The sequence below is a fragment of the Cucurbita pepo genome, chromosome 9 (genome assembly GCF_057944985.1).
Source record: "Cucurbita pepo subsp. pepo isolate OVF chromosome 9, ASM5794498v1, whole genome shotgun sequence".
Lineage (NCBI taxonomy): Eukaryota > Viridiplantae > Streptophyta > Magnoliopsida > Cucurbitales > Cucurbitaceae > Cucurbita > Cucurbita pepo.
Genome location: NC_141806.1, coordinates 3,233,221 through 3,251,039, shown reverse-complemented (window position 1 = coordinate 3,251,039; position 17,819 = coordinate 3,233,221). Strand labels below are relative to the sequence as shown.

The following is a 17,819-nucleotide window of genomic DNA, read 5'->3' as shown; positions in this document are numbered from 1 at the left end:
TTTCAATCAATATTTTTTTGTTTGCGCATGATCTTTTGTTACAGCGTTTTCTTTAACTGTCATTGAATAAATACGTTACACAATGTCATGTGTACGTGTCGATACATGCACGTACCACCAACAATTATAGTCGAAGAATATCGAGTTAGTATTTTACTATTTTTACTATTTTTCCTATTCTCGTTCTGAGAGCTCGGAATAATCACCAAAAATCAAACGAGCATAAATAATTATTGATCGAGACCAGCACGAAGTGGTCGTGCACAAATTTATTTACAAAAATTATTCTCTAATACAAATATTAAATTTTTTTAAATAATTCTCATATATTTGTAAATAATTTATTTATAAAATAAGTTGCAAACTAATGGTTAAAATGTAAATATATATATATATATATATATTTTTTTTATTAATAATAAATTTACAACTCACATTTATATTTTTATTTTCTCCATCCTGCAAAAATATTATTGGAAAATCTTTCAACCGTTCCCGGTTTTTTTAAAAGCCGGTTGTTCGATCCAGTTGGACCGGGCTTAACGGGAACCGACCCGTTGGATTATCTGAAATTCATGATCGCCGAGGCAGAGTGAGAGCGCGCGAGAAATTTTAGTTGAGAAGCTTCACGGCGTTCTCCGTTCAGCAGGAAAAGGGGCGAAGGCTTGAAACGCTAGGGTTTGGAGGAAGTGCGAAAGTTCTACATGATTTGAATTCGATTAGGGTTTGGAGGAAGTGCGAAAGTTCTACATGTTTTGAATTCGATTAGGGTTTGGAGGAAGTGAGGAAGTTCTGCAAGTTTTGAATTCGATTAGGGTTTGGAGGAAGTGCGAAAGTTCTACAGGTTTTGAATTCGATTAGGGTTTGGAGGAAGTGCGAAAGTTCTACAAGTTTTAAATTCAATTAGGGTTTGGCAACGTATCAGTCTTTTAAGAATTTACCTTCTGTTTTTTTTTTTTTTCCCCACTGGGCATCAAGATCATCCAAAAGTTCTGTCCAGGTTAGCCTCTTCTTAAATTTTCACTTTTGTTCTCGAAGAATTACGTATTACGCGATGATTGTATTTTGAATTTGGTTTATTTCGCGATACATGCCAAAACTTTGGCGTTAATATGAACAACTCTGAGATGCAAAGTTAATCAGATAGTGGAGCTAATCGATGCCACGGCAATGGCAGTCCTGGTGTTGATGAAGGAGCTAATCGATGAGGCGTCGGTGATTTTGTGGGACATGAGCAAGCCAATTGTCATGCCACCGCATTGGAACGACGTGGTTTGGACAAGCAGAATGCAGCCTTTGGCAGAGTCGGAGGATGCGATGGAGAAAGAGAGGAATTGGTTGAGTGAGTCGACGTTGAGTTGATTGAGGACGTCGGAGAGAAGGCAGTTGACTTGGGCTTCCACATAGATGGCTCCCTCGTCGTTGCAATGGATTGAAACATTATTGCCTTGAACTCGGCCAGCGAATGGATAGATTGGGCTAATGCCTTGGATAAGGAAGCTTTCAGGCGGTGGGACTTGGATGTTTGATTGTCATCGCTGCCTGGAGCGTAGAAAAGAAGGACGGGTACATAAACAGGCAGAGCTAGCTGATCTAAGAAGGAGAATTTCAGATGTTTTTGGGTTTCCGGCGTTGGAGAGGAAGGTCTAATCTTTTCCTCGCTAATGATCTTCACGCTCACTGCCATCTCTCCTAGCTGCACTATCTGATTAACTTCGCATCTCAGAGTTGTTCATATTAAAGCCAAAGTTTTGGCATGTATCACGTGTGTGGTTGTATTGTATTGATTGATTTCGAAGTATGGCTAAAGAACAGGAGTTTTGAATTTATAGACTCGTCTATTTGGTAGGATTGTGCACGGACTACTTCTGACTAGATATTTGATTAATTCAGGAGCTAGTCCATTTTCAAAAACATATTATGAGTTTTTGATAAGTAACATTTCTATCTATCTCATCGAAGTGGTGCTCTATATTGGGGAAGACATACAACTCAGACACATAGTCAATAGTTAAATATCATTATTACACTGGGAGGTTTTTTGTCGACTACAAATTCACGTGCTCATGATTTCTGATTTTTTTGGTTCTGTTGGATTTAAGAACATTACAATGTATGTGGGCGAGGGAATTCGACTGGATGGCCTCTTAAAAGATTGATTTAATTGTTGGGCCATGCCCCACGTTGGAACTTCTGTTACATTTAATGTTGGTACGAGGTTTAACAAATGTACTCAGCTCTTTTATGGGAACATTGATCTAAGGAATTTATGAACCATCGTAGGGCCAAGGTTGGCCTAGTGGTCACACGGGCAAAATAAGATGGAATGAGTTCAATCTACGGTGGCCACCTACCTAGGATTTAATATCCTATGAGTTTTCATGTCAACCAAATGTAGTTAGGTAGACAATTGTTTGGTGAAATCTGTCGAGGTGCACACAAACTAACTCGGACAAGGAATTTATAATTACAGTACGTCCTTTATTCTTGCAAATTGGGATACATGTGCTTTTTTTGTAATCTTTGGCTTTTAGGGAGATTACTCTTTTTTCTCCTCATTCAAACATTTGTTAACGTGAAACTTTTTCATTTTGGATATCACAATGCACTAGAAAATAAATACAACTAATTTGTTCTCAGGAAGACCCTAAATTTTTACATGCCATCATTTTACTTTGGGATGATGATGTCTTTGATCATGGTGTCACAGGAGGAAGGATGGATTTGGAGTCAGGCTCAGGGGGATCTGTTTCTGCTACAGCCATCGATTCCTCGAACATAGGGTTTCAGGTTTTCTCTCTCTTCGACTCACTGTTACGTATATGAATTTCTAAATCATGCTTAGATTCTATTCCCCATTTTATACCTCTTCATTTTTCTATTGATGTTATTCCGTCGAATCTTTGAGCTTCATTTTGTATACTGACTTCTCTTTGTGTTGTTTTTGTTGTCTTTCTTGAAGCTTTTGAAGAAGCATGGTTGGAGGGAAGGAACAGGCCTTGGAATTTCTGAGCAGGTTGTTTCGCTTAAAATTAGTCATTTGTTCAATAATTTTAAAACTGGTTGTACTGCAATTGTTTGATTAGAAACAATACTTAACCCGTACACTTGCGATATACAATTTTCACTACATACTTAACGAAACTGGAAATTAGACCTTTGATGTTCTGTCGCAACATAACTTTATACAACTAACAAAATTTTAATGCTTAATATGGGCATATCTAAGCTAATGATGAGTAGGCTTTTATAAATATCCATGCTAGCTTGTGTGTACATCAACTGTTCTTCATAGGACAACCGTCTCACCCTATTACTTTTGGTTGCTAAGATAACTCATAGGATATCAAATCTTTGGTGGGCGGCTACCATGACTTAGCTCATTCTCTCTATGTCCTTTACTAGACTTCGAAAAAATTATAACATGAGAATTTGATGCAGTGTAGCAAGTAAGTTTACGTTTGATAATTGAAGATGATGTTTAGGCAGTGGCAACCTCTGCTTCACTTTTGCTATTAGGGAATGGTCGAGGTGGGAAATCCCCGATTTGACTAGGATATGGTTGACCAGGGAATTTTTCCATTGGGAAAACCGGTATCGTCTGGGAAATTCTTGAACCTGTCAGTTTCTTAAAAAAATGTTGATTACTGAAATCTGTCTGCTGAAATTTCATGTGTGTATGTGTATATATATGAATATATGTTTGCTGATTATAAAAGAATTTAATCTGAAAACCTACTAGAGAACTCTCATGGCAGAAAAATTTGATCCCCATGTGGGAAGTCCATGAACCTCCTCCATTTCTCAATATTGGATAAAGGGGTGGGGATACAAAACTTAAATTTTCTAGAGTCGGCCACGATCTCCTGATAGAGTCGGTCGGGATGATTGATTCATGATTGATTCATGCTCATCCTATGCAAGGGCAGGGAAGAAGCAGCAGATTATTGCTGGCATTGGTGCCTTATCATTTCAGAATTTTCGAATTATTCATTCGATTTTTTGCATGCTTTAGAGAAGTTAAGGAGTTTTTACACGTAGCCTTTGTGATCACCGCGCAAAAAAAAAGGGTAAAATTTAGAGCGTTAGCGCAATCTCGTGGGAAGAAAGAATACAAGAACTTTCCTAGAGAGTAGCATTATATGGATATCATATTGGAGATTAGAGTCCTTGAATCTTCCTCTTGAAGTACACTCCACGCCATCAAGAATTTACCGAGTATAGTCTTTTCGTCTACGTCCTAGATTTATTATTTGAATTCCCTCGTTTTTATCGTCCTAAGAAATTCGTTTTATATGTTTATTTATTTGTAAAGGGGTTCTTATTTCCTCTTATCATGTAACTGGGTCATTGTAGTACCCTACTGTTTACTCTTGGAAATTAACTGTTTGACCTCTCATGCAAGCAGGGTAGGTTGGAACCTGTACAGACATCTGTAAAGAATAATAAACGTGGCCTGGGAGCAGATAAAGTGAAGAAGAAGCTTAAAGAAACTACTGATATTGCAGCCTCTGATACGAAAAACCAGGTAAAACATCTGTTATATGAAGTTCTCTGCAAGTTCGTGATCACCATCGTCGATTTCCTAGGTCGGTGTAGTTTAGACGGGAAAGGATCTCGAAAAAATAGGAGCTTACGAAAATACCTTCCAATTAGATTTAATTTCAAGAGTCTAATTACGAAAAGAGTTATGTAGGGAGCACCATGAAGAACTGTAGCAGTTAGTCTTCTTTACAATTGGTCCGACTTTTGGTTACTCGTCTCGTAATTCCTCTCCAATCGAATCCCTTAAGCCAAGACTCTATTTATAGGTAGTGTTTTTTTGCCTTCTCTAAACATTGACCACATAACAGCTTAGAATATTGGTGTGAGATCCCACATCGGTTGATTTGGGGAACGAAACATTCTTTATAAGTGTGTGGAAACCTCTCCCTAGCAGACGCGTTTTAAAAACCTTGAGGGAAACCCCGAAAGGGAAAACCCAAAGAGGACAATATCTGCTAACGGTGGGCTTGGGCTGTTACATTATTTGGTAGCCCCCAACAAAGTTTAACTGGTTGGCTTCGATATCATGAATACATATTTTTGGTTAGCACAAACATTTCAGAATTATATTGGATCACATTAATCGCTTGCTTAGCATAAGTTCACGAATGGGTTAACGACACGAACGTTTGATCAAGTTTGAATGTGCTCGATGTGCGAAATTGCATTATTTTGACATCGTCATCATTTTTGCATACATAATTTGTTCACTCTACTCGCACCAAATAAAAGGAAAAGAATCATAGCTAACAAGTAATACTAATATTTTTGCTCATCAGGAACGTCCTCCGTCGAAGAAACCGAAGGCGATGTCGAAAAAGATGAGGAAGATGCTCGAGGAAGAAAGGTTATTTCGAGAGAAGGAATTCGAGAGGGCATTTTTCAGGGAATTTTGGCCAGATAATGTGTGATGTTATACATGAACTAGCACTTCCCAAATCATCATGTAAGCAAATTCAATTTCTTTGCCAAAAATCTTGTTTTAATTAGGGTTTATAGCAGTTAGCATTCACCATGTAGTCTGTAGTTTGTAAATGTTTATGATTGTTGAATTTAATTTTATAATTATCATAATGTATTATTATCGATATATATATATATATACATTCATACATACATAAAATATTCATCTTTTAAATTTTGTTTACAAACTCTACATCGCTATAGATATCATATTCGAGTTTAGTTATTAACATGTGGGGGTGAGACGTATAAACCGTTGACTTTTTTTATCATGTATAGTTACGGTTTTGACTTAATTTTTTATTTCAGTCATTTCACACTTAGAATTGAATTGTTTGTTTGAGCAACTTTCCTAAAGTCTCCTCACCAAGAGCTCCCCGGCAAGCGACGATGGAGGAACCAACCCAACCAACTCGCCTGTTGCAGCGGGTTGACTTTTTTCTTTCACAATAAGAGACCTGGATGATTATCCCTACCCTGTGTCGCCTACGAGTTTACTTTTAAATTTGTGAAATAGATATAAATATAATGGAACACAGTAATGAAGGGAGAGAACATCTCTTTATTCGGGATCATCATACGAAAAATCTTTCTCTAATTTCGAGAAATCGAGTGAGGAGCTATATAACACAATAATGAAGGGAAAGAACGTCTCTTTACTCGGGATCTCAGATGAGAAATCTTTCTCTAATTTCGAGAAATCGAGTGAGGAGTTACGCAAAATTTCAAACACTATTCTATTTGTTGGTGTTTGGGTAAAAAAAATAATAATAATAAAATTTAACATTCATAATTATAAAATAAAAAGTCAGAATTTTACTTGGACTTCATTTCAATGGAGAGAGTATTCTTCACTTATAAATCTATGATGTTTCACTAAATTAATCAACGCGGGTCTTACTACTAAATTAACGAATGAATGTGAGATTTACTCCTAATAATTATCCACGTAGAATTAAATTATAATTATAATTTGTAATTTATTTATGTATTATTAAAATTGGGAAAAAATAAAGAAGCCGCGTCAGAAACCTAGAAGGCATGTCCAAAATTGTCTGCACCTTGAGGTGCGGTTGAAGACGATAAAGCCCAGAGAACGAGCGCTTCCCTCCCTCCTTCACCAATGGCTTCCCTCACTTCCTCTTGCTGTTGCTGTTCCTATGCTTCTCAATTGCTTCCTCGCTCTTCCAAATCTCCATTATCACCATTTCCTTCTCCTTTCTCTCCATTCAACTTCTCGAAGCGCGCAAAACTTCTCTTAGCAGCGGCGAAGAAGAAGGAATCCGATGCAGTTCCTGTAGTGAAGAAAGAATCTACGGATTCCAAGGAAGAGGAATTCGTAGAGGTGGAAGAAGAGCTGCCATGGTATCAGGAGAAGGCTTTGGACCTCGTGGAATTCACTGGCTCTGTCACTCAGGCACTTCCTGGCCCTAGGGTTGGCCAGAGCTCGTTGCCTTGGCTCCTTGCTGTTCCTCTTGCTTATTTGGGCGTCACTTTTGTTATCGCTTTCGTTAAGACTGTTCGGAAATTCAATTCCCCTAAAGAAAAACGCCGGAGACAGGTCTTCTTCCTCTCACTTGCTTTACAAATTACTACTTCCCTGTGCAACTTTGTGTTAAGAAAGACATTAGGTTCTTGCTTGAAATAGCAATTTAGTTCTTGTAGTATGAAATTTGGGATGATCATAATTTGAATTTATTAATGATTTAGCATATACTATGAAAAGTTCCATCAAAAGTGAAGTATTGGATCTCTGTATTTATTGATATAGTCCATAAATTTTTTCAGCACATTTGGTCCTTCTTTCAGTAAAACTCTCTGTTCTAGTTAAATCACTTCCATCATATGAAATGGGTAGAACTCTTCGTTCTAGTTAAATGACTTCCTATCATATGAAATGGGTTCAATGTCCAATTATGAAATCCTTGGAAAAAGAGGATGAATCGAAATATAACTGCTACACCAAAACTAGGCGCAAAGAACCAACCAGACTCACTAGTGGATAAATCAGGAATACATAAACAAAAACAGCAATTGGGACCGAGAATGCGATTGCATTATAAGGTCGCAATTGAACAGATCGAGCAAGTTCAAATTGACGTAACATGAAACCCAAGCAATTTATCAATGTGCCTACATCTACATCACACAGATTTTTCATATAGAATTTCATGGTAGGAACTAAATTATAAAAATTTTGAAGGATAGGAGGTAAATTTACTTAAATTTAAGAACTAAATTGTTACGAACTTGAAGCTAAAAAGCTAAATCGTTATGAAGGATAGGATAGGATGTGTACCTGAAGATAGTTATACCGGAGTTGTTCGACCGAGACTGAGATAGAGATGGGTGAGATCGGGGTTTAGTTCTAGTGGCTAGTGGAAGCTATTAGCTATATTTGAATTACAGTTTACACTGATCGTGGTTGATATTTCTCAGGTCTCAAAAAATGCCATTCTCTGCTTGTCAGTAGATGAGCTGCTTGAGAAAGGAAGGGATGAAATAAAGCCGGAGGCTCTTGCTGAAATTGTGCAAAAGGTTAGATAAGTTATATTTTTTTAATTCTTTTATAGAGTTGAAGCTGTCCTTCTTAATGGGAAGTGATGATTCTTGTCATCAACTGAATCTGATGCTAATATCTTGAGTTCTTCAAATAACGTCGCAATTTCAGTTAAACGTATTATATTCTTCCAACAAAGTGAGGCGGAATCCTTGAACTAAAGAAACTTACAAAAACTTTGTTAGACCTGAGTAAGGCCAAAAGGGAAGTATGTTTGAATGGAGCCAACAAGAACTACCATATGAAAAATAATTTACACAAGCTCTATGAGTATTTATCGAAAGTTATTCTATTCTGTTCTTCCCTATTGTCTCACAGATCCAATTGAGCCAGATTTTACCGAAGGATCTAAGTCAGCTTATGAGTAACGATTAAAAATAGTTTTTAGCAGACCACATCATGCTAGACAATTCACATTATGAGTTGTAATAACTTCTAATTTCCTCTCCAGACAGGTTTCAGTGTGGGCGAAATTTTGCGAAAGTATATACGTTATGCATTGAATGAGAAACCTTTCAACCCTGAATTAGTTGCCAACCTAATTCAGCTGAGAAAAGCTTCTGCATTGGAGGACACTCAGGTTGCAGAAATTCTGAATGAGGTATCAAGAAGGATTGAGAGAGATAAAGGTAACAGGATATTCTATGCCACTTGTACTTTTAGTTTATTGTAAGCAAGGGGGACTTTGGAAAGCACATTATACGTCCCAAAAAACAAACAAAATTAGGGAATGAAAATTTGTTTGAACATGACGAAATCAACGAAATAATCGAGGTTCCTATCATGCTTCATGCTTCCCTACGTCTTCACTCGACAAAGATTTGAGAGAAAGGACTTGGTGGTAATGTAAAAGTAGTCAACTTTCTTTATATATCAGAAAGTAGTGAAACTGCCTTAAAAAAACTGAGTGATTTCGCTAGGTGTCACGGTCGTAGTTATGCCTCAGCTTGGCTTCAATGCACATCTCTTTGATGTGTTAGATGATGCGTCGTCCTCCTCGGTCGCATCATGGCACTCGTCTGTCTTGGTGCTATGGCGAGGATGGGTGCCACTTGAGGGTTGCTGTTTTATTGTTTCAATGTGACCCCTTTTATTTAAAACTCTATTGAATTGCAGCCAAGTTCTCTGATTCACTATGAGCTAGCATTCCGACTGTTACTCAATAGACTGAACTATTCTACGGTAAAGTCAGCCAGTGAAGGGTTATTCTTAAAATTTTAATAAGAAAGTACATGATCAACTATATAGATAGGTTGTCTCTTTGTGCGAGTGTCTTTTAAATTGTTTGTTCATTATTGTTTCTTTACCACAGTTGCTTCTTCAACTATATTTTTAGCAAAGATTGACAGGTAGGTGTAAGAAGAACATTCAAGCTATTCATCTTTCTGATAATTGTTCTTTATTTTTCAGGTCCAGTTGTTATGAATATGTCAGGCTATACTGAGAAGGGTTTCAAGAGAAAATTAGCCGTACAGGCCCTTTTCGGCAAAATCTTCTATCTATCTGAGGTTGGTAGGATGAACAGTAGATTGTGCAAAACTCCTGAATTTCAATTTCGTTTTCACCATTCTTCTCTTCATGTTTCAATTATGCATGATACACTTTCTCTTGATCTCTCTATCTATTTTGATTTTTCTTTAAAAGAAAAAGGTTTTAAAACCATTTTGGTCTCTAAACTTTTAAGTTTTTTTTTCTGTTTTGGTCCCTAAACTTTCAAAAGGTTCATTATGGTCCTTTAACTTTTAAGTTTGTTGCATTTTTATTCCTTACACATTCAAAGTGTCTATTTTTTTACCCTGATTTAAAAAAATAATTTTGGTCCTTACTATCTCAAACTTATATGACTTGAAATCATGCTCGTATTAATATGCTAGCACCCTACACTAAAACAAAATAAAGGTAAGAACTAAAATGGTGTTCTGAGCTCTTTTAACACTGGATATCATTAAAAGTAAAACATGTTTACATAGTATGGCAGTTGAAGTCAATAGAAGACTCCTATCTGTTGCATTATAATGCAATGGATAGGATTAGTATACTGTATACTTGATTAATAGTATAGGCGGTCGTGTTTGTTCGTGTCCTTTGCATTACTACACACGATTAGCGTGACAAGAGATGATTTGATGAGGCCAGAACATACTTTTCAGAGCTTTTGGTGTAAGTCATGACATTAGAATGTTCCGGATACGTCCCAAAACAATCCAACAAAAAATGTTTGAGAGTTATTGCTCACGGTTCTCTAATTTAAACAAGTATACATCTTGCAGTGTTCCTCCCAAGTTTAACTGGTTTAATAATTTGCCTTACTGTCCAACAGCTTCCGGAGTTCTGTTCGAGAGATAGCTCGCTAACTGTCAAACAAATATTTGGCGTTACAGAGTAAGTTCCTGTCTTTAAATTCTTATTTTCAATTAGATTCTTGGGTCTCATTGCACATATGAGACCCCACATTAAAACCATGAGGATGACGACGATATGTAATGGGCTAATGCGGACAATACCAGCTAGCGGTGAGCTTGAGTTGTTACAAATGGTATGAAAGCCAGACACTGAGCGGTGTGTCAACGAAGACGTTGGGTCCCCAAAGGGGATAGATTTTGAGATCTCATATCGGTTAGAGAGGGGAACGAAACATTCCTGATAAAAGTGTGGAAACCTTTCTCTAGTAGACACATTTTTAAACTTTGAGGCTTACGGCGATACATAACGAGCCAAAGCGAACAATATATGTTAGCGGTGGGCTTGAGCTGTTGCAATGTTTTTTTTTTTTTCCGATGTTTGATTTATATACGGGTCTTGTTGTTTGTTGTTTACAGTGAAGATGCTGAAAAACTAAGATTACACACTCTCTCAGAAGCTGGGGACATGGATTCTCTTCAAAAAATGGCTGACATTTCAGATTCTGAGGATTTAAAAGATGCCTCATCTGATGAACAAAAGGATTAAAAGAATGTACTTTTTTGGGAGGTGAGACTAATAACTATATAACTCAAACCAAGAGGCCCGTTTTTCTTCTTTTTGTTTTTCTAAGCAATTTGAGGTTGGATTCTGAGTTTTTTAGCATCGTATATGAAATTACTAACTTTTGGTTTTAGCACCTTTCTGTTTTGATTCGTTAAAAACGTCTCCCGAGCTCGATTAAGATAAATGGTGTTACTTAGAACCCAGAAAGACGTGGTACGATCGATCTTGTTCCAGTAGAAGGTTGTGTTAATTTATATTCTAGTTCAAAAACTTTTCAATGCAAAAAGTTTGCTTTTGTAGTTTCTTTTTTATATGATAATTTATTGTTAAATTACAAATTTGTTTCGTTCTAAAAAAGTTAAAATTTTGTCCACGCGATTTTAAAAAGGTTAGAAATCTCCCTAATGATTTGATCAAATTCTTATGAATTGTTCATATGATTTGATAAAATCTTCGTAAGTAGTTGTTTGATCAAGTTCTCGATTCGATAAAACTTTCATAAATAGTCACAATTGGGCCCAGTGGGAGGCTTGCACGATGGGCTATTAGTTCAGCAGTAGAGCACGTCCTTGATAATTGCGTCGTTGTGCCTGGGATGTGAGGGCTCTCAGCGCACCCTTGATAATTGCGTCGTTGTGTCTGGGATGTAAGGGCTCTCAGTCACATGGATAGTTCAATGTGCTCATCCGCGCCTGACCCGCATGACGTATTTCTCCGAGGTTTGAAACTTGATGGGTCGACAAAAATTCTAAATTCTAAATTTTATATAGTAATTTAACTATGAAGATATTATTATTTAAACCTATATATATATATATATATATATATATATATCCATAATCATCCTCCACACCTTCATAGTTTTCCTTTAAATTTAATAATTATACTAAAAATGTTCATATAATTGTAACTTTATGTGGTAGCATAGAAACATATTAACCCGTTTAATTATTATAAGTTTTCATTATAAATTATTAATATTTAAAAAAAAAACTTATTTTAATCTATAAATCCATAAAAATCCGACATTTTTGATGTTTTTCTTTTAAAATTCCATTTTTTCATTTAGATTAAATTATTTTTTTTATAAAATTAGATGGAGAATTTGAATTTCTAATTTCACATCTATATATAATAATAATAATAATAATAATAATAATAATAATAATAAAAGAAATTGACGTTTTTTTTTATAATGTAACACTTCGGTTTCCATAGTTTATAAACATAGCGGTCGATCATAATATATCGATTAATTCATGTATTTATTTATTTATTGTTATATATATATATATATATATATATATATGAAAGAAAAGAATATATTTTTAGTTTGTAAATATCAATTGGGTAACCAAACAAAAGAAAAATGGGAAACAGAAGGCAGTGGGAAGTCGGGTGGAGAAACCGAGGCATACCAATTGCTTCAAATTCTTCACTATAATCGCTTCTCTCCTTCGATTCATAGCTGTTCATCCCATTTTTCCCACGAATTTCTCTCACAATGATTCATTATTCATTCTCGATTTCCAATCCTTCTTCTTCTTCTACTTCATCTCATTCCCCTTTCCAATTCGTTAAACCGCGCAGATTCTCCAATTATTTCGGGCGTTCTTGTCCTGTGATTCGATGTGATGCTGTGGATTCTTCTTCTTCTTCTTCGAAGGTGGCGGTGGAATCTTCTTCTTCATCTTCATTTCCGGTATCGAAGGTGAGTAAGGTTATGGAATCGCAAGAGATTTCTTCCAAGGCTGGTCCGTATCCTGGAGGAATGGGGCCTTACACTGGCAGAGATCCGACTGTGAAGAAGCCTGGTTGGTTGAGGCAACGAGCTCCTCAGGGAGAGAAGTTTCAGGAGGTTAAGGACTCGTTGTCTCGATTGAAGCTCAATACTGTTTGTGAAGAGGCCCAATGCCCCAACATTGGAGAGGTTTTTCTCTCTCTCTCTCTCTCTCTCTCTCTCTCTCTCTTAGAACATAGAAAAGGTTGTTATTGTTAACTTCATATCAGTGATTCCAAGAACTGTTCTCTGAAGCTTGAATTCACTAGGGAAATTTTGATCTGAACTCCATTTGGTTTTCTGTTTGTAATAGGTGGAATTGGGTTTATGTCAATGTGGGTAGCTTATAATTGAACAAATATGTAGGATAGTGAAGTTTCAGGGATGAATATTATCCTCATGATTCTTATGTTCTTGGGCAGTGTTGGAATGGTGGAGGGGATGGCATTGCAACTGCTACAATTATGCTTCTTGGGGATACATGTACTCGGGGATGTAGATTTTGTGCTGTAAAGACTAGCAGAAACCCTGCACCTCCTGATCCTATGGAGCCTGTTAACACTGCTAAAGCTATTGCCAGTTGGGGGTATGAGATAATTAACCCGTATCTTTTTGCCTTAAAGAGTGAATCTGGATGGGTGTTTCTTGTACTTAAAGAGTGTTTTTGCTTATTGTATTTGAGTTTGATATAGATTATACTTGTGAGATCCCACGTCGGTTGGAGAGGGGAACGAAACATTCCTTATAAGAGTGCAGAAAAACGAAGCATTCCTTATAGGGGTGTGAAAAAAACGAAGCCTTCCATGTAAGGATGTGGAAAAAACGAAGCATTCCTCATAAGGGTGTGGAAAAAAACGAAGCATTCCCTATAAGGGTGTGGAAAAAAACGAAGCATTCCCTATAAGGGTGTGGAAAAAAAACGAAGCCTTCCCTATAAGGGTGTGGAAAAAATGAAGCATTCCTCATAAGGGTGTGGAAAAAAACGAAGTATTCCCTATAAGGGTGTGGAAAAAAATGAAGCATTCCTCGTAAGGGTGTGGAAAAAAATTAAGCAGTCCCTATAAGGGTGTGGAAAAAACAAAGCATTCCTCGTAAGAGTGTGGAAAAAAACGAAGCATTCCTTACAAGGGTGTGGAAAAAACGAAGCATTCCTTACAAGGGTGTGGAAAAAACGAACCTCTCCCTAACAGACGCTTTTTAAAAAATCTTGAGGAGAAGTTGAAAGGGAAAGCCCAAAGAGGACAATATCTGCTAGTTGTGGGTTTGGACCGTTACAAAAGAAAATTGGACCATTTCTCGATTTGTGCGTGTGAAAATACATATATATTTTATGCTGTATATGTATATACTTCTTGTTGATATCTAAATTTTTCGGTATCCTGCTATCGATGCAAGATGAAAGAGTTGTTATGGAATGGTTGAATGACTTTAACATCTCAACATGAGAGGAAGTCGAATGAAATAGTGTTGCTTGGCTTGTATTAGCTGTTTTCATGTACTTGTTTTAAATTAATGATATTGAATTCTTTTTCTATATTCCTTATCAGTGTAGATTACATAGTCCTTACAAGTGTAGATCGTGACGATATTCCTGATGGAGGAAGCGGACATTTTGCTCAGACGGTCAAAGCTATGAAGGTCGAACAGATTTTGCTACAATAATTTTGATCTCCTTATCTATACCCTGTAATTGTTGAAGTGTTTTTTATAAAAATTACTAGAAGTTTGATTTATGTTAATGAATCTATTCTGCAGGAACTTAAGCCCGAGATCATGGTCGAGTGTTTAACTTCTGATTTTCGAGGTGACTTGAAGGCTGTAGAGACTCTAGTGCACTCAGGATTAGATGTATTTGCTCATAATGTTGAGACTGTGAAACGTCTTCAACGAATCGTTAGAGATCCTCGAGCCGGGTAAGTTGCATCATCAATAAACTTGCTTTGCAAACATGTCCCCAAGGTTGAATATAGTATTGCCTTAAGGTTCCTAAATCTTAAATCATTTGGTTAGAGAAATCCTTGAAACTAGGTCCATAGTTTTATGTTTAGTAATGTTTAAGAACATGCTTACTCCTTTCAAGAACTCAGACCCTGTGACATCTGCTTTCTGAAGAACCAACAAGGATTTCTCAAGTCGAATAGGCTGTAATTACGAACGCTATCATGTTTGATGCTCATTCATACTTTAAAGTAGTTTTTTTCTTGCTCCTTCTGGTCTAAATGGCTCGAGTTCTCTCGAAACTCGATGAAAAGCTGCATTGGATCCTGGGTTTGATGGCATGTTTTGTTTTAAACTCGTTATGGTAGAAGTCCTTTTACAAATTACAGCCGAGAACTTTTGGGTGTGATGGAATCTGGTTTTTGTGCTTTCATTCTTTGCAATTGGACTTTGTTTTGAAGAAATAATTATTTCATTAGCCCTTCTGTAGTTTTGTTTCATTCTCTAGCATGTCCACTAAACAAACGCTTCGACCTTGTAATGGCCCAAGTCCACCGCTAACAGATATTGTCCTTTTTGCACTTTTTCTTATGGGTTTCCCCTCAAGGTTTTTAAAACGCATCTACTAGGGAGAGGTTTCTACACATTTATAAAAAATGTTTCGTTCTCCTCTTCAACCGATGTGGGATCTCACAATCCACCTCCTTCAGGGACAGCTTCCTCGCTGGCACTCGTTCCCTTTTCCAATTGATGTGGGACAGGGGCGATCATCCTTGCTGGCACACTGCCTTGTGTCCACCCCCTTTGGGGCTCAGCCTCTTTGTTGGCACATCATCCGGTGCCTGGCTCTAATACCATTTGTAACGGTCCAAGCCCACCGCTAGCAGATATTGTCCTCTTTAGGTTTTCCCGTCTACTAGGGAGAAATTTCCACACCCTTATAAAAAAATGTTTCGTTCTCCTCCCCAACCGATGTGGGATCTCACAATTCACCCCCTTCAGGGCCCAGCGTCTTCGCTGACACTCATTCCCTTCTCCAATCGATGTGGGACCCTCAATCCACCCCCTTCAAGGCCCAGCGTCCTTGATGGCACACTGTCTCGTGTCCACCGCCTTTGGGGCTCAGCCTCTTCACTGGCACATCATCCGGTGTCTGGCTCTGATATCATTTGTAACGGCCCAAGCCCACCACTAGCAGATATTATCCTCTTTGGGCTTTCTCTTCCGGGTTTCTCCTCAAGGTTTTTAAAACGCGTCTACTAGGGAAAGGTTTCCACACCCTTATAAAAAATGCTTCATTCTCCTCCTCAACCGACATGGGATCTCACAGGCCTATTTGGAATCCTTATTTGGAATCCTTATGATTCTTCAGTTTTTTCCTTTTCTTGTAATCCAGCCTTGCCTAGTCAACATTCTTACGATCAGTTTGGTACTGTGCAGATATGACCAGAGCTTAGCCGTTCTAAAACATGCAAAGCACAGTAAGGAGGGAATGATCACCAAATCTTCAATCATGTTGGGCCTCGGAGAAACCGACGATGAATTGAAGGAAGCTCTAGCTGATTTAAGGGCCATCGATGTCGATATTCTTACACTCGGGCAGTATTTGCAGGTTCGTTAATGCTTAACTATCTGACCTGTGCAGAAATACTTATTCCTTGGGTCGAAATAAGTTTTCCTCGACTTACCTGCCACGGAACCGATTTAAACCAAACGAGCCAAATTCGGGCGAGTTCTTAGTTCTTTTTGGTTAGTGCTTATACTGGTTTTAATGTATATCATGGATGTTTGGTCTGCTGAGAGCCTGCATCAGCGTATGAATATAATTTGAGTTTTCCCTCGCTTGTCGACTCTTTCGTTGTTATTCTTAAGACACGGTCGTCCTCTTGCAGCCCACACCATTACACCTGACTGTCAAGGAATACGTCACGCCCGAAAAGTTTGCATTCTGGAAAGAATACGGGGAGTCGATTGGATTCCGATATGTAGCTAGTGGACCTCTGGTAAGTCTTCTCTGTAAACGTTTTATACTCCCAATTGCAGCCATTTCCTACACCAAATTTGCCACCAAACTGAGTTCATTTGGTACTTCTTTCCTTATTTGGTCAGGTTCGATCCTCATATCGAGCAGGCGAGCTCTTCGTCCAAACCATGGTTAGAGAAAGAGTCAAAGATACAACTGTAACTTGAAGGATTGACATTCCAGCTGTGACGTGAGCTCGAGCCATTAGCAGCGACTCGGGATAGAGTATCTGTAACATAGAAAAAAGAAAAAGAAGGAGAGGGATGATCTTAGAGGAGAAGCCATGGTCAGCTAAGGCAAGTTAGAACTGGTATGGCTCTCCTGAGTTGATTTCTTCTCTTTGCAAGTTATTACTCTTTTATTGACATATTTTTGTCTCTTTATTTGAGATCTCATTAATATACTCTTTCAACTTTAGTTTAATCACATATTATGAGTAACCTTACTTTATTTTGTTTCAAGTTTTTGGAATATTGTCCTTTTTTAATAATAAAAATATGACGTTCGGTTGGTTAGTTCTTTGTTCGATTACACTAACGCTTGCTGCAAGCCTTGAACAAGTGGATCTCCTATCTATATACGACAGGTTGAAGAGGGTTGATGGTTGATAGCTTAAGAGTAATTATCATTGAAAGTGATTCCTTCGATTAAGAACTAGACTCAAGCGATTGTGCCTACCAATCAAGACAGGAAGGCGGGACTGTGATGTCCCACATTGGTTGGGGAGGAGAACAAACCACCATTTATAAGGGTGTGGAAACCTTCCCCTAGCAGACGCGTTTTAAATGCTTTGAGGGGAAGCCTGAAAGGGAAAGTCCAAAGAAGACAATATCGGCTAGTGGTGGGCCTGGGCCGTTACAAATGGTATCAGAGCCAGACACCAGACGATGTGTCAGCCTTCTCGCTGTTTCCCGAAAGGGGGTAGACACAAGGCGGTGTGCCAGTAAGGACACTGGGCCCCAAAGGGGGGTGGATTTGGAGGCGGTCCCACATCGATTGGAGGAAGGAAAGAGTGCCAGCGAGGAGCCCCAAAGGGGGTGGAT

General features: G+C 37.8%; 3 protein-coding genes across 5 annotated transcripts; all 3 read left to right on the top strand.

The window, feature by feature from the left end:
• Positions 1 to 580: 580 nt before the first annotated feature.
• LOC111802374 (D111/G-patch domain-containing protein) lies at positions 581 to 5,635 on the top strand. 3 transcript variants are annotated; one of them, XM_023686715.2, is made up of 6 exons: positions 581 to 1,000; positions 1,144 to 2,472; positions 2,711 to 2,790; positions 2,963 to 3,016; positions 4,409 to 4,528; positions 5,325 to 5,635. In XM_023686715.2, the coding sequence occupies exons 3-6, from the start codon at positions 2,719 to 2,721 to the stop codon at positions 5,454 to 5,456; spliced, it is 378 nt and encodes a 125-aa protein (XP_023542483.1). In that variant the 5' UTR covers positions 581 to 1,000; positions 1,144 to 2,472; positions 2,711 to 2,718; the 3' UTR covers positions 5,457 to 5,635. The 3 variants fall into 3 exon arrangements, with proteins under 3 accessions (XP_023542483.1, XP_023542481.1, XP_023542482.1); XM_023686713.2 differs by lacking the exon at positions 1,144 to 2,472 and having other exon boundaries at positions 582 to 1,000; XM_023686714.2 differs by lacking the exon at positions 581 to 1,000 and having other exon boundaries at positions 1,007 to 2,472.
• Positions 5,636 to 6,524: 889 nt separating this feature from the next.
• Positions 6,525 to 11,165, top strand: LOC111802254 (ribosomal RNA small subunit methyltransferase J). Its single transcript, XM_023686554.2, has 6 exons — positions 6,525 to 7,069; positions 7,948 to 8,046; positions 8,520 to 8,697; positions 9,479 to 9,576; positions 10,389 to 10,450; positions 10,888 to 11,165. The coding sequence occupies exons 1-6, from the start codon at positions 6,632 to 6,634 to the stop codon at positions 11,015 to 11,017; spliced, it is 1,005 nt and encodes a 334-aa protein (XP_023542322.1). The 5' UTR covers positions 6,525 to 6,631; the 3' UTR covers positions 11,018 to 11,165.
• A 1,210-nt stretch (positions 11,166 to 12,375) lies between these two features.
• LOC111801634 (Radical SAM superfamily protein) lies at positions 12,376 to 17,237 on the top strand. The gene is made up of 7 exons (XM_023685691.2): positions 12,376 to 12,965; positions 13,238 to 13,401; positions 14,363 to 14,453; positions 14,571 to 14,728; positions 16,194 to 16,365; positions 16,646 to 16,756; positions 16,863 to 17,237. The coding sequence occupies exons 1-7, from the start codon at positions 12,540 to 12,542 to the stop codon at positions 16,941 to 16,943; spliced, it is 1,203 nt and encodes a 400-aa protein (XP_023541459.1). The 5' UTR covers positions 12,376 to 12,539; the 3' UTR covers positions 16,944 to 17,237.
• Positions 17,238 to 17,819: the final 582 nt, after the last annotated feature.